Genomic DNA, 12,358 nt, shown 5'->3' with positions numbered 1-12,358 from the left:
AGATGATCAGCCTTTCTTGAGTGAAGGTACCCTCTTGATGGCCTTAGGTCTGTAACTTGTAACTTAATAAATCCACATTGTTAAAAGCCAGTTTATGTCTGGTACATTGCACTTGGGAGGCTTTCACAAACGGAAACACCCTTCAAATAGAAGCTGTAGAACAAGCTGTCCAACAAACCATCCCACCGGTTTGTAAATCACGCGCTGAGTGTTTTAGAAGCGGTCGGTGTCAGTTTTCCAGGGCTGCCGTGACAAGGTCACCGCAGTCAGCCTGAACAGCGGCACTTGCTGGCTCACAGCCTGGAGACCAGAGTGCAACCCCATGGTGCCAGCAAGGCCATGCTTTCTCCGGGGGCCAGCCCATCCCACGGGGACTCTCCCCTGCCTGGTTTCTACTGCTCTCTGCTGGCCCCTGTGACCACCGAACGTCCCCTCTTTATCAGGCTCCCATGGACTCAGGCCCACACTGCTTCGGTTCAGACCCCCTGAGGCCCCACTTCCAGGGGCTCACACCCAGGAGTGGGGTTCCAACTGAACACGGCCTCCATGCGGCTGGTGACGCAGTGCCCAGAGGGGGATCAGCTCCCCGAATCCAGGGGCCAGGGTGCACAGGAGCTCTGGGGGGGGCCCAGACCTGGCAACAAGCTGACCTTGTGGCCCGCACCCCTGGAGCCCCCAGGTGGGGGTAGCTGGGGCCCACTTTCCACGCTGCTCTGGGCTTTGCTGCCCAAGTCTGTGGTTAAGGGGGGCCAGGGCCCAGCTCCCCCTCTGTACCTTCAGGAGCCCACGGCCTCTGCGGCCTCAGCCTCTTGGGGGAGCGGATACCTGGGCAGGGCTCCGGGCAGCACAGGGACACCAGGGACTGCTTCCACGAGGGCAGAGGACGGCAAGGGGACGCGCCAGCCTGCCCCCTTAGGTGGTGGGGAGAGCCGGGAACGGGCACCCAACCGCCCCGTGCAGGGTGGGGGCCGGAGGGGCAGGTCCAGCCCTGGCCGAGGGAGCTGGGAAGCGAGCAGGCAGCTGGGCACCGCTGCTGCCGGGCTTCACTTCTCAGGGAGAAACTCGACAGGTGCCAGCCACCAAGGGTCGGGGGGGGGGTGCGCTTTGGCTGTGGTTCTGGTTGAGGGGTCGGGCGGGCCCACCTGCCCGCGTCCTTCCCCGCTCACCAGGGTGGGGCCGGCGGCCGCTGCGGGGGCCCCTTCGCAGAGGTCGGAGATGTAGCGCCAGGTCTTGTCCCTCAGGGTCAGCCGGGCCCGGGCTTTGGCGGCCGAAAGCCGCGTCTTCCTCCCACCCTCCTCAGCCGCCTCCTTCAAGATGTGGGCGACGATCCGCCGCTTCCGCAGACTCTGCTCCTCCTCGAAGGCCCTGGGGGGGGGGGCGGGGGGGCTGAGGGGAGGCCAGGGCAGCCCTGCGGGCAGTCACAGCCTCGGGCCTGGCCCACCTGGTTCTGAGCGCTGCGGGGGCCCAGCCCACACCCAGCCCTGCTCACCGCAGCCCCCAAACCAGCCTTGGCGCCTCACCAGCGGCCCCCACCCTGCTTCCTGTGTGTGTTGGGAGGTTCCCAGCTGGAGCACACCCGGGGCAGAAGCTGAACTTGGGGTGCCTCCCCAGTGCCTGCCTAATGACCACGGGGTGGGCAGAGGCAGGGGCTGCGCCAGAGCCCCAGCAGGGTGGGTGGACAGGCAGGCGGCCACCAGAGGGGAGGCCCCACCTTGGGGGCCCAGGGGGGCTGGAAGCCGCACCCGACACACAACAACTCAGCCTCTCATGCAACGCTGGGGGCTGGGGGGAGGCATCCCGGTGGGGCCGTGCCTAGCAGAGGCACAACGGGAAAGCGGCACATTTCACGCAGGAATGACCCGGCATCACGGGCAAGGCTGAGGAGGCGAGGTGGGCAGCTGGGTGGGGCAGCTTCTGGCACCCAGGATCGTGAGGAACCCCAAAGTGATGTGCAGGATGCTGGAGGTGGGGCCTGTTGAGGCCATACGTGGATGGGCCCAGCTGTGCTGGGGAGTGGAGGGGAGGGCAGGGCGGGGCAGGGCGGGGCAGCGCAGGGGCTGGGTTGGGTGAGCGCGAGTGAGTAGCCTCAGGGTCCCAGGCCCAGGGTGGCGGGAAGGGTTCGGGATGAGACCATCCAGAGAGGAGAAGGGGCTGAGGCCTCCCGTGCTCGGCAGGGGTGTAGACCTCGGGGTGCCGGGGCCAAGGTCCAGCCCACAGGGCCTGGGACAGAGCAGCACAGCCCTGGAGTCAGAGCCCCTGCAGTGGCGGACAGAAACCGCAGTGACCCAAGAGCCCGCAGGGGTGAGCTGAGACCCCGCAGTGGGCTGAGCCCCGCCAGGGTGCGCTGAGCCCTTACAGCCCTGCCGGGACTGGACGCCCCTCGCCAGCTCCTGGCACCCAGCGCCCCTCACCGTTTCTGGGCCTCCAGCTCCTGGCGCCGGCGCTGATGGGAAAGATGTTTGAAGGCGTCCCCGCCTGGGGCCAGAACCGCCTCTCTCTCGGCCTGGGCCTTCTGCTCGGCCAGCTCGGCCCTGGCCTGGCCCCACGCTGGACATTTCCGGAGTGTTTCCTTGGAAATGAAGGACACGGAGATCATGGCCTTTGTGGCTGCACCTGTGTATGCACACAGACACGCAGCTGCACACGTGCACACACCCACAATGTACACAAACACACACACACTACGCAACTTGCAATGCTCATACATACATGGACAAATGCACCCAACACAGTTGCACACACAGTCCCACGCCATGCGCACACACACGCTCACTCCCAAAGCACACGCGCCTTCATGCATACACAACACACACGCACACGTGCACGCCCAACCCCCCACTTACACTCATGTACACACACGCACACAGACATTGCACACACCCATGAGCCTTTCTTTTGAACAGGTCCTTAAATCCTGGCATTTGTAGGGTCCCATAACCCTTGACCCGTTGACCCTGCCGTCCACTGCTCTCCGCCACTTAAGACGCAGCACTGACCCTGCCCAGCACCTAGTTAGAGACCCCCGGGGCTGCCTGGGCCTAACTACATGGCTGTCTGCTGTGGGGCCCGGGGCCCAGCTCCACCAGCTCCTCTGGCTGCCTTGGCCACCTGGGGCTCTGGTCCCCTTTGCCTGTGAGATTGTGCACCTGCTCTGCCCCCCTGACCCCCCCCCCCACCTGGACTAATGGGGAGCGTCGGGGGGTGTCAGGCAGTATCGGGGGTGTTGGGAGCTGCAGCCGTCTGCAGTAGGGGTGAACCCCCAGCCTTGTGCCCTTGCCCCGTGACCCCAGGGTCCTCTGTGGGGGGTGAGCCTCGGCTCTGCCCGCACCCACCTGGTTGGCCCTGATGTGTCTCTTCAGGGACAGCACAGCACCCATGCGCCTCTGCAGGTGCTCGCGGGACTCCATCTCCTCCTGCCTCTCCCGCTCGCGGACTCTGGAGGAGGAGGCGCCATCAGCAGGGTCACGTGACACAATGGAATGACCCTGCAGAGCTGGGGGTGCCCGGGGGTCATGGCCACCAGGGAAATGGTAAATGCGGCAACAGAAGAGGAAAAGGAAGGAAGCGCTGGGCCAATCGTGCACGTCAATGAAAGACCGGAAGAGCTGCTCTGGGCTCTGCAATCTCAGGTGTGCTGAACCTGTTGGCTGAGCTCGGAAACTGAACAGGTGAGCCGCTCCGAGCTGGGTGCTTTTCGGAGACAAGGTGATGGTTTAATAATATCATTTGGGACTTTTCAAACCAAAAGCAAGTGACCCTGATCCCTCATGTCCAGCGAAGCCTTGAGGAACTTCACGGCGATCCTGTGATGCCTCCGGGCATCTTCTACCAGCTTCTGGTGCCGGAGCCCGTGCTCCCTCTGGGTGCACACACCCTCCCTGCAGGGCTGCGGGCGGGGGCCCTGTGCTCGCTGACCTGGTACTGGGCTGCGTGGGGTGGGGTGGGGGGCGCGGGGCAGGGGAGCGGAGTGGGTACAGTGGGGGGGGGGCAGGAAGATGCCGCGCGCAGGAGGCTCGGGCCAGCCCTAAGCGAGCGCCCCTGCGGAGCTAGGCGGAGAGGCGCCCCGCGAGGGTCCCCAGCCACACCTGCAGCCCAGGAGGAAGCGAAAGATAGGGCAGTGGGCCGGCGGGGCGCAGGGAGGGGCGGCCTTGGACGAGCCATGACACTCCACGTCCTCAGGGAGGGCAAGGGCGGGCCGAGCAGGAGAAACCGAGGCAGTGGAGCCGGATGAGGGGCTGCCCAGGGGGCTCCAAGGCCGGCGCAGGGAGGAGGGAGACCGAGACTGGCAAGCACCAGGACCGACAGAGCCCCTGGGCTGAGGCACCGGGCAGGGGTTAGGAGCACCTGCCCAGTGGGACGGGGTGTGGACAGGGGAGCAGAGGTGACAAAGCAGAGAAGCACGAGGCCAGGCCTGGAGGCCCGAGCGGGGCAGGTCCCCGATGCTCCTACCCCCTCCCGTGTACCTGTCCCTCCCCCCTCCCCTCCCATCCCTGCCCCTCCCCTCCCCTGCCCCTCCCCCTGTGCATGCCCCTCCCCTCCCCTGCCCCCCCAGGCACCTGATCCTCAGCAGCCGGCCCCTCTCCACCTTCCTGGCAGCCGCCTTCTCCTTGCAGAGCTGCTCGGCCGCCTGTGCATGGAGATGCTGCCCCATGGCTGCCACCTCCTCCTGGAGAGCTTTCCGGACGGCCTTGAGCCTCCCCTCCTCGACCTCGATGTGCCACGTCATTCCTGGCAGATGAGGGACCGCTCGGGACTTGTGTTGGTGGAAGGGCTGGAAGTGGGGCCTGGCCACTGCTGAGCGTGCGTCTGGGACCTACAGCTGCCCGGGATGAGGTCAGCGCCCGGACAGCGGGTGGGGCCCCTCCTCAAGCGCGGCATCTTCGCCCCGCCACCCCACCCGGGAAGTGTCAGCCGGGGCTGCTGGCTAGGACAGCTGCTTGGTCCATTCAGTGAGAGCAAAGACCCCCACGGCTCGGGAAGGTCCTGGGTGGGGGGTTCCCAAGCACGGGCAGCAGCCAGCCCTGCAGGGCTCAGGGTCCAGGCTGCAGCTGGTCAGTGGCGAGAGGAGAGGACAGAGTTTGGGGAGGCCCCAGCGCCCCTCAGCTCCCGCCACAATTTGGGGGTCCAGTGGGCGGCAGTGCTGACTGAGAAGACGCAGGGGACCCTGTGAGCGCATTTCACTGCGTGTAAATTAACCTAAATGCAGCCGCTTGACAGGGGCAGCCAGCAGCCCACCCGGGGGGAGCCCCGGTGAGGACAAGGAGGTCTCCATGGGAGCAGAGGGCCAGGGGCACAGGAGAACTGAGTTATAGACGTGGGCTCATGCTGTTTAGGACACACAGACGGGGTCGGTCTCTGTCCCAGCTCTGCAGGAGAGGGGGCTTGGGGCAGCCACAGCCCAGGCCCAGTGGGCACCTGGCACCCGCCTGGGTTTCCAAGGACCTGGCTGTGCTGTGATCACACCAGGGGCCGGGCCGGGCCAGCTCGTTGGGTCAGTGAATGGCCGGACGGCAAAGGGCCAGTCCAGCTCGAGCTGCCCCTGGCCTAAGCTGGGATGATTTGAGCACAGAGATGACCGGTTACGGGGTAAAGGCCCTGGAATGAACACACGTCCCTTGGTCTACACTAGGGAGGGGCAGCCTTCGCTACCACACACAGCAGGCAATGCATTCGGGAGGACGATGGCACTGGCAAGCAACACCTCGAATGCAAAACTCAGGGGGAGGGGCTGAGGGCGTCTCCCCGAAGCCGCGTGCCCGGGTGGCCGTGGAACCCCACTCAGGGCGTGGCTGCCCTGCCCGCGAAGAGAAAGTACCGACCTGGCCCCTCCCAGGCCCTCTCCTGACTCACTGGCTCTCCTTCAGTGCGGAGGTGATTTTCCCCACCAGCTGCCTCTCGCCGTCCAGCTCCGAGCACAGGCGGCTGGAGGTGGCCCCGAGGCGGCCCGCAGCGGCGCTGGCGTGAGTGTGGCCAGGGGAGAGACGGGGCCCGGGTCAGCTGCGGGACCAGTGTGGGCGCCAGGCCTGCCCGCTGCACTCCCTCAGTGCCTGCGCTCCCCGCCTCTCCCCACAGAGCCGTCCACCCGAACCCGCCAAGCGGAAGCCAGGAGCATGGCGTGGATGAAGAACTCTCCTGTGCCCACTTCCCCTGGGGCGGGCGGATGCCGAGGCCGAGCAACCCCGCCCCCACCCCTCAGCCCCGCGCCCCCGTCTCGGCGACCGGGACACCCAGCACCTCACTCTCCCTTTAGGACCGAGAAGCGGCCTGCACGGGCGTCCTGAGACGTGGCCGCCCCATGGGGTGCTGGGTGCTGACCACCCTCCGCGTCGTCCAGGGCACCCTGGGTCGCGCCCTGCCAGCTCTCACCTGCAGGCACCACCCACCCTGGCGCGCAGGTCAGAAGCTCATCCTGGGGCCTTTCCTGGCTCCTGCCCCCACCTAGAAGCCATCCACCAGGCTGACCCCCACACCCAGGTCCCCACGCCCGGCACCCCTTCACCCGGCCACCCTTTGCCCAGCACCCCCGCACCCAGACACTCTCACCCGGCCTGCCCCTTGCCCAGACACCTCTTGCCCAGCCCACCCCTTGCCAGGTCCCCACACCAGGCCCCCCTCGCCTGGCCCCCTCGCCTGGACCTCCCTCCACCCGGCACCCCCTCACCCGGCCCTGGTGCCCCCCCTGCCCAAGCGGCACACTGCACCCGGCTTTGGGGAACCCCGGGCCCCTGCACTGGCCCTGGCTGCAGGTGAGAGCTGGGCAGGCTCATCTCTGCACCCAGCCCCAGTGTCAACACCCCTGCCCCGGGGCCACCCCTGGCCATCTCCTCTGGCCCATCCCATGGTCACCCCGTTTATTTCTTCAAGGCACTTGTGTGCCCCACTCTCTGCCCAGGTGTTTGTGGTCTGCCCCGCACTAGGGAGAGCCCAGCCCCCTCCCTGCGCCGGCCTGGACACCTACACGTTGCCGGCCTCCTTCTCAGCTGCTACCTCGGCCGCCACGTTCTCTTGCTACCTGGTGAGGAGATGGATCCTCTTGCGAGACGCGCACAGCTCCCCTCTGGAAAGGCGAGGAGAGAACCAGGAATAGCTTCCCCCACTCCAGTCCCAGCCCTCCTCCCCGGTGCCTCCCCCGCAGCCCCTGGGACAGTGCTACGGGCGGGGCGGGCTGGGGCCAGGTGGTCCGAGCCCCTGGCGTTTCCCTCCAGCTCCGCCCCTCCAGGGCCTCTCTGAAAGGCTCCACCAGCATCCTGGAGCATCTGTTTTCCAAAACCCTGCCAAGAGGACACCCAGGTGGGGGTTGCGGGGGCGGTAAACGGGAGCGAACGTGTCCGGTGAGTGGCCTGGGGGGTCCTGCGGCCACGCCCAGTACCTCTCAGCCCCTGGAGTGCACAGCCCATGGGGGCGCAGCCACCAGACCCCCTGCACAGACCGGACAGACTCCTGGTCAGAGCAGGCTCTAAAGGGCACTGGGGAACCCCCAAGGAAACTACGGCTGTAGACGACCCTGGGGAAATGAGGTGAGTGTTAAGTGAAGGAGCGGTGCCGAGGCTGTGCAGAAGCAGCTACGGAAGTCCTTAGGAGTAAAGTACAGTATCTGCAGTTTGCTTTGAAATAATTCAGCAAAAAATTTATAAATATAAGATGTATGCATACACACACAGAGGAAGAACTGACGGCAAGTGTCACCCTTCGCGGTTCCCCGGGTGCAATCCAGGTGCCGGCTGTGGGTTTCGTCAGTTTTTCTGTGTTTGGCTGTGGCAGGGCCTGTGGCCTGAGTGCCTTTTGGGCCCAGGAAGCAGGGGACCTGCAGGCCACAGGCTCACTCATTCCCAGGCTCACCTCGTTTTCTGGATAAAAAGGTCTTTTTCTTCGTGTCTAGGTAGTTTAAGTCCCTTTGCAGGTGGAGAACCTGGTGGCTGTCTGTGGCAGCAGACTGCTTCTTACTTGAGCGAGCGTTAGCATCTGCTACTTTCCCGGGACTTAAAACACACAGAAAGGGGCGGGCCGCGGTGGCTCAGCGGGCAAAGTGCTTGCCTGCTATGCCGGAGGACCTCGGTTCGATTCCCGGCCCCAGCCCATGTGACAAAAAACGGAAAAACAAAATACAATAAAACAAGAAAAAATGTTTCCCTTTCTTCCTTCCTTCCTTCTCTCTGTCTTTCCTTTAAAAAAAAAAAAAAAAAAAAAAACACACAGAAAGGCCACGGGCAGCTGCTCACAGCCTGCCCCCACAGCAGGAATGCCCCTCCCCCAGCAGGAACGCCCCCCAACAGGGACAACCCCCAGCAGGGACGCCCCTCCCCCATCAGGGACACCCCCCCAGCAGGAACACCCCCCCAGCAGGAACGCCCCTCCCCCAGCAGGAACAACCCCCCAGCAGGAACGCCCCCCCAACAGGGACAACCCCCAGCAGGGACGCCCCTCCCCCATCAGGGACACCCCCCAGCAGGAACACCCCCCCCAGCAGGAACGCCCCTCCCCCAGCAGGAACACCCCCCCAGCAGGAACGCCCCCCAACAGGGACAACCCCCAGCAGGGACGCCCCTCCCCCATCAGGGACACCCCCCCATCAGGAACACCCCCCCAGCAGGAACGCCCCTCCCCCAGCAGGAACACCCCTCCCCCAGCAGGGACACCCCCCCAAGCAGGAACACCCCCCCCCAGCAGGAACACCTCTCCCCAGCAGGAACACCCCCCCCAGCAGGAACGCCCCTCCCCCAGCAGGAACACCCCTCCCCCAGCAGGGACGCCCCTCCCCCAGCAGGAACACCCTGCTACACCAGCCCAGCCCCAACCCCTGCAGGTGGGGGGAGGGGGAAGCTCAGCCCGGCAGATGAGTTACCAGCGGCAGCTGCGGGCAGTGAAATCCTCAGCTGGTAGAGCCAGACCTTCCACCTCAAACTCCGGACTCTTTAAATCATCTGCTTCTAGAAATCAAAACAGGAGTTAAAACGGATAAAACAACCTATACCAACTAAAGAGACTGAATCAGGGCTCCAAAACCCTAAATAAAGAAGAGTCCAGGACCAGATGCTGAATTCTACCAAATGTTTAAAGAAGGTTTTACACACATCTTAAATTCTTCCAAAAGAAAACAGAAGAGGAAGGATTATTCTTACTTCATTTTCTGAGGCCAGCATTACTCTGATAACAAAGCCAGGTCATGACAGCACAAGAAAAGAAAATTAAAGCTCAACATCCCTTATAAATATAGATGCAAAAATCCTCAACACAAAAAATCCTTTGTAACCACACTACGTTTAAAAGATTATACACCATGATCAACTAGGATTTTACTACAGGAATGCAAGGATGGCTCAACATAAGAAAATCGATGTAATCCTTAATGGAATGTAGGGGATAAAACCACATACCATCTCAATTGACCAAAAAAAGGTATTTCACAAAATCCAACCTCCTTTTAGGATAAAAACACTCAGAAAACTAGGAATAGAAGGGAACGTTCTCAAAATGATAAAAGGCATTTATAAAAACCCACAGGAAACATCATACTTGATGGAGAAAGACTGAAAGCTTTCCCCTCTAAGATCAGGAACAAGACATGATCTAAGATCAGGAACAATGCCCACTATCACCACTGTTATTCAACACTGTGCTGGAAGTTCTAGCCAAAGCAAGCAGGCAAGGGTTTATTTTTTATAAAAGGCATCCAAATGGAGGAGAAGTCAAATTATCCTGATTCACAGATGACATAGAAAATACAAAAGAATCCATAAGAAACCTACTAGAACTCAATAAATGAATTCAGCAAAGTAGCAGGATACAGGATCAACATACAGAAGTTAGCTGGGTTTCTGTACATCAGTAATGAACAATCTGAAAAGGAAATCAAGAAAATTCCATTTAAAACACCTTCTAGAAGAATAAAATACCTAGTAATACATTTAATCAAGGAAGTGAAGATCTGTACACTGAACTCTACAAAATACTGCTGAAAGAAATTAAAAAAGACCTAAATTAAATGGAAAGACATCCCATGCTCATGGATTGAAAGATTCAATCTGCTAAATGCCAATAATGCCTAAAGGGCTCTACAAATCCAATGCAATCCCCATCAAACTTCTGGCAGCTTTTTTTTCTTTTTTTTGCAGAAATTGAAAAATTAATCCTCAGATTCATGCAGAACTGCATGGGGTCTCAAGTGCCCAAAACAACCTTGAAAAAGAAGAGTGAAGTTGGAGGTCTCACATTCCCAGATTTCAGAGCCTACTGCAAGGCTACAGCGGTGAGGGGGGGGGGGTGCTAGCAAAGCACAGACATGCACCCGATGGGATAGATTTGAGAGTCCAGAACTAAAACCACACAGCTGTGGCCATTAATTCTTCCCCCGTTCAGAGGGGAAAGAATAGTATCTTCAACATATGCTGCTGAGACAGCTGGAAATCCACACGCATAAGAATGGACTTGGAGTCCCACCCTTCACTATTTATAAAAATTAACTGAACTGGATCAGCGAACAACGGCGGGATAGGCATGCTTCTCTGGTGCACAGGGTCGTGCCCCAGGCTTTGGGTCACAAAACAAGTTTCACTAAATTAAAAAATCTCGGAGTCGTACAGTGTGAATTCTCCAACCACCAGAGAATAAAGTGAGAAATAACACAGAGAGAGGGAAAATTCGCAAATATGTTGAAATTAAACAACATATTTTAAACCTTTAAAATATGGTTAAACATATTTTTAACCAATGGGTTAAAGAGGAAACCAGAAGTGAAATGAGGAAGTATCTTGAGGTGAATGAAAATGGAAATGCAGTGTACAAAAACTTATGGGATGCAGGGAAGGCAATGCTGAGGGAGAAATTTATAGCTCTAAATGCTTACATTAAAAAAGAAAGGCTTCAAATTAGAGACCTAACCTCAAAACTGGAAGAACTAGAAAAGAAGAGCAAAGTAAACCCAAAACAAGCAAAAGGAAGAAAATAACAAAGATTAGAGCAGAGATAAATGAAATAGAAAACAAAATACAGTAGAGAGGATCAACAAAAGCAAAAGCTGGTTCTTTGAAAAGATCAATAAAATAGACATATCTTAAGCGAGACTAATAAAGAAAAGAGAGGGGATAACAAATAACAAAAATCATAAGTTACTGTTGACACCACTGAATAAAAAGGACTATAAGTGGATATTATGAACAACCATACAGCAACAAATTAGATAACCTGAATGAAATGGACAAATTCTTAGAAACTCATACACTGCCCACGCTGAGGAAACAGAAGATCTCAACAAACCAGTCACTAGGAAAGAGATTGAATCGATCATCAAAAACCTCCCAACAAGGACAGCCCAGGACCAGACAGCTTCACAGGGGAGTCTACTGAACACTTCAGGAGGATTCATTCCAATTCTGCTCAAACTCTTCCAAAAAATTGAAGAGGAGGGAATACTTCTAAAGGCCAACTTCACCTCATCTCAAAGCCAGATAAAGACACCGCAAGAAAGAAAAGTACAGACCAAAAGCTCTTATGAATACAGATACAAAAATCCTCATCAAAATCCTAGAAAACCAAATCCAACAGCATATTAAGAACTATGCACCATGATCTAGTGAAATTTACCCCTAGTTTGCAAGGGTGGTTCAATAGAAGAAAAGCGATTAATGGAATACACCACATTAACGGAATGAAAGAAAAAACAAATGATGATCGCAGTTGATGCAGAAAAGGCATTTGACAAATCCCAGCACCTTTCTTGATAAAAGCACCTCGCACACGAGAAATAGAGGGCAACACCCTCAGCGTGATAAAGGGCATGCGTGAGAAGTCCACAGCTAACATGCTACTTAGTGGGAAAGACGGGAAACGTTGACCCCTGAGATCAGGAAGAAGACAAGGACGGCCATGGTCACCACTGGTATTCACCCTTGTACTGGAAGTTCTCGCCAGAGCAATTACACAAGAGAAAGAAATACAAGGCACCCAAATCAGAAAGGAAGAAAGAAAACTTTCCCTATATACAGATGGTATGATCCTATATACAGCAAGTTCTGAGAAACCCACAACAAAGATTTTAGAGCTAATAAATGAGTTCAGCCAGGGGGCGGGGTACAAGAGCAACACCCCCAAACCAAAAGCGTTTTTATACACAAGCAGTGAACAATCGGAAGAACAAGTTTTTTTTAAAAATCTGTTTACAATAGCAACTAAAAGAATCAAATATCAAGGAATACATTTAACCAAGGATGTAAAGGACTTGTGCAAAGAAAACCACAAAACATTACTAAAAGAAACTAAAGAAGACCATAATAAACGGAAGGACATTCTGTGTCCATGGATTCTCAGCAATGTGTTGTTTATGCTACATGTAATGGGTTAATCACTGTTACTTTAAGTGAAT

General features: G+C 57.7%; 1 protein-coding gene across 1 annotated transcript in view; it reads right to left on the bottom strand.

The window, feature by feature from the left end:
• Nucleotides 1-12,358, bottom strand: part of CFAP74 (cilia and flagella associated protein 74) — a 143,416-nt gene that overhangs the window by 67,186 nt on the left and 63,872 nt on the right. The window contains 11 exon segments of the mRNA XM_077130997.1: nucleotides 1,167-1,365; nucleotides 2,412-2,569; nucleotides 3,333-3,433; nucleotides 3,757-3,878; nucleotides 4,557-4,721; nucleotides 4,723-4,728; nucleotides 5,851-5,955; nucleotides 6,959-7,057; nucleotides 7,840-7,876; nucleotides 7,879-7,979; nucleotides 8,843-8,927. Coding sequence (XP_076987112.1) covers nucleotides 1,167-1,365; nucleotides 2,412-2,569; nucleotides 3,333-3,433; nucleotides 3,757-3,878; nucleotides 4,557-4,721; nucleotides 4,723-4,728; nucleotides 5,851-5,955; nucleotides 6,959-7,057; nucleotides 7,840-7,876; nucleotides 7,879-7,979; nucleotides 8,843-8,927 — 1,178 coding nt within the window.

This window comes from Tamandua tetradactyla, chromosome 2, assembly GCF_023851605.1.
Source record: "Tamandua tetradactyla isolate mTamTet1 chromosome 2, mTamTet1.pri, whole genome shotgun sequence".
NCBI classification, from domain to species: domain Eukaryota; kingdom Metazoa; phylum Chordata; class Mammalia; order Pilosa; family Myrmecophagidae; genus Tamandua; species Tamandua tetradactyla.
This window is presented reverse-complemented; position numbering and strand designations above follow the sequence as displayed.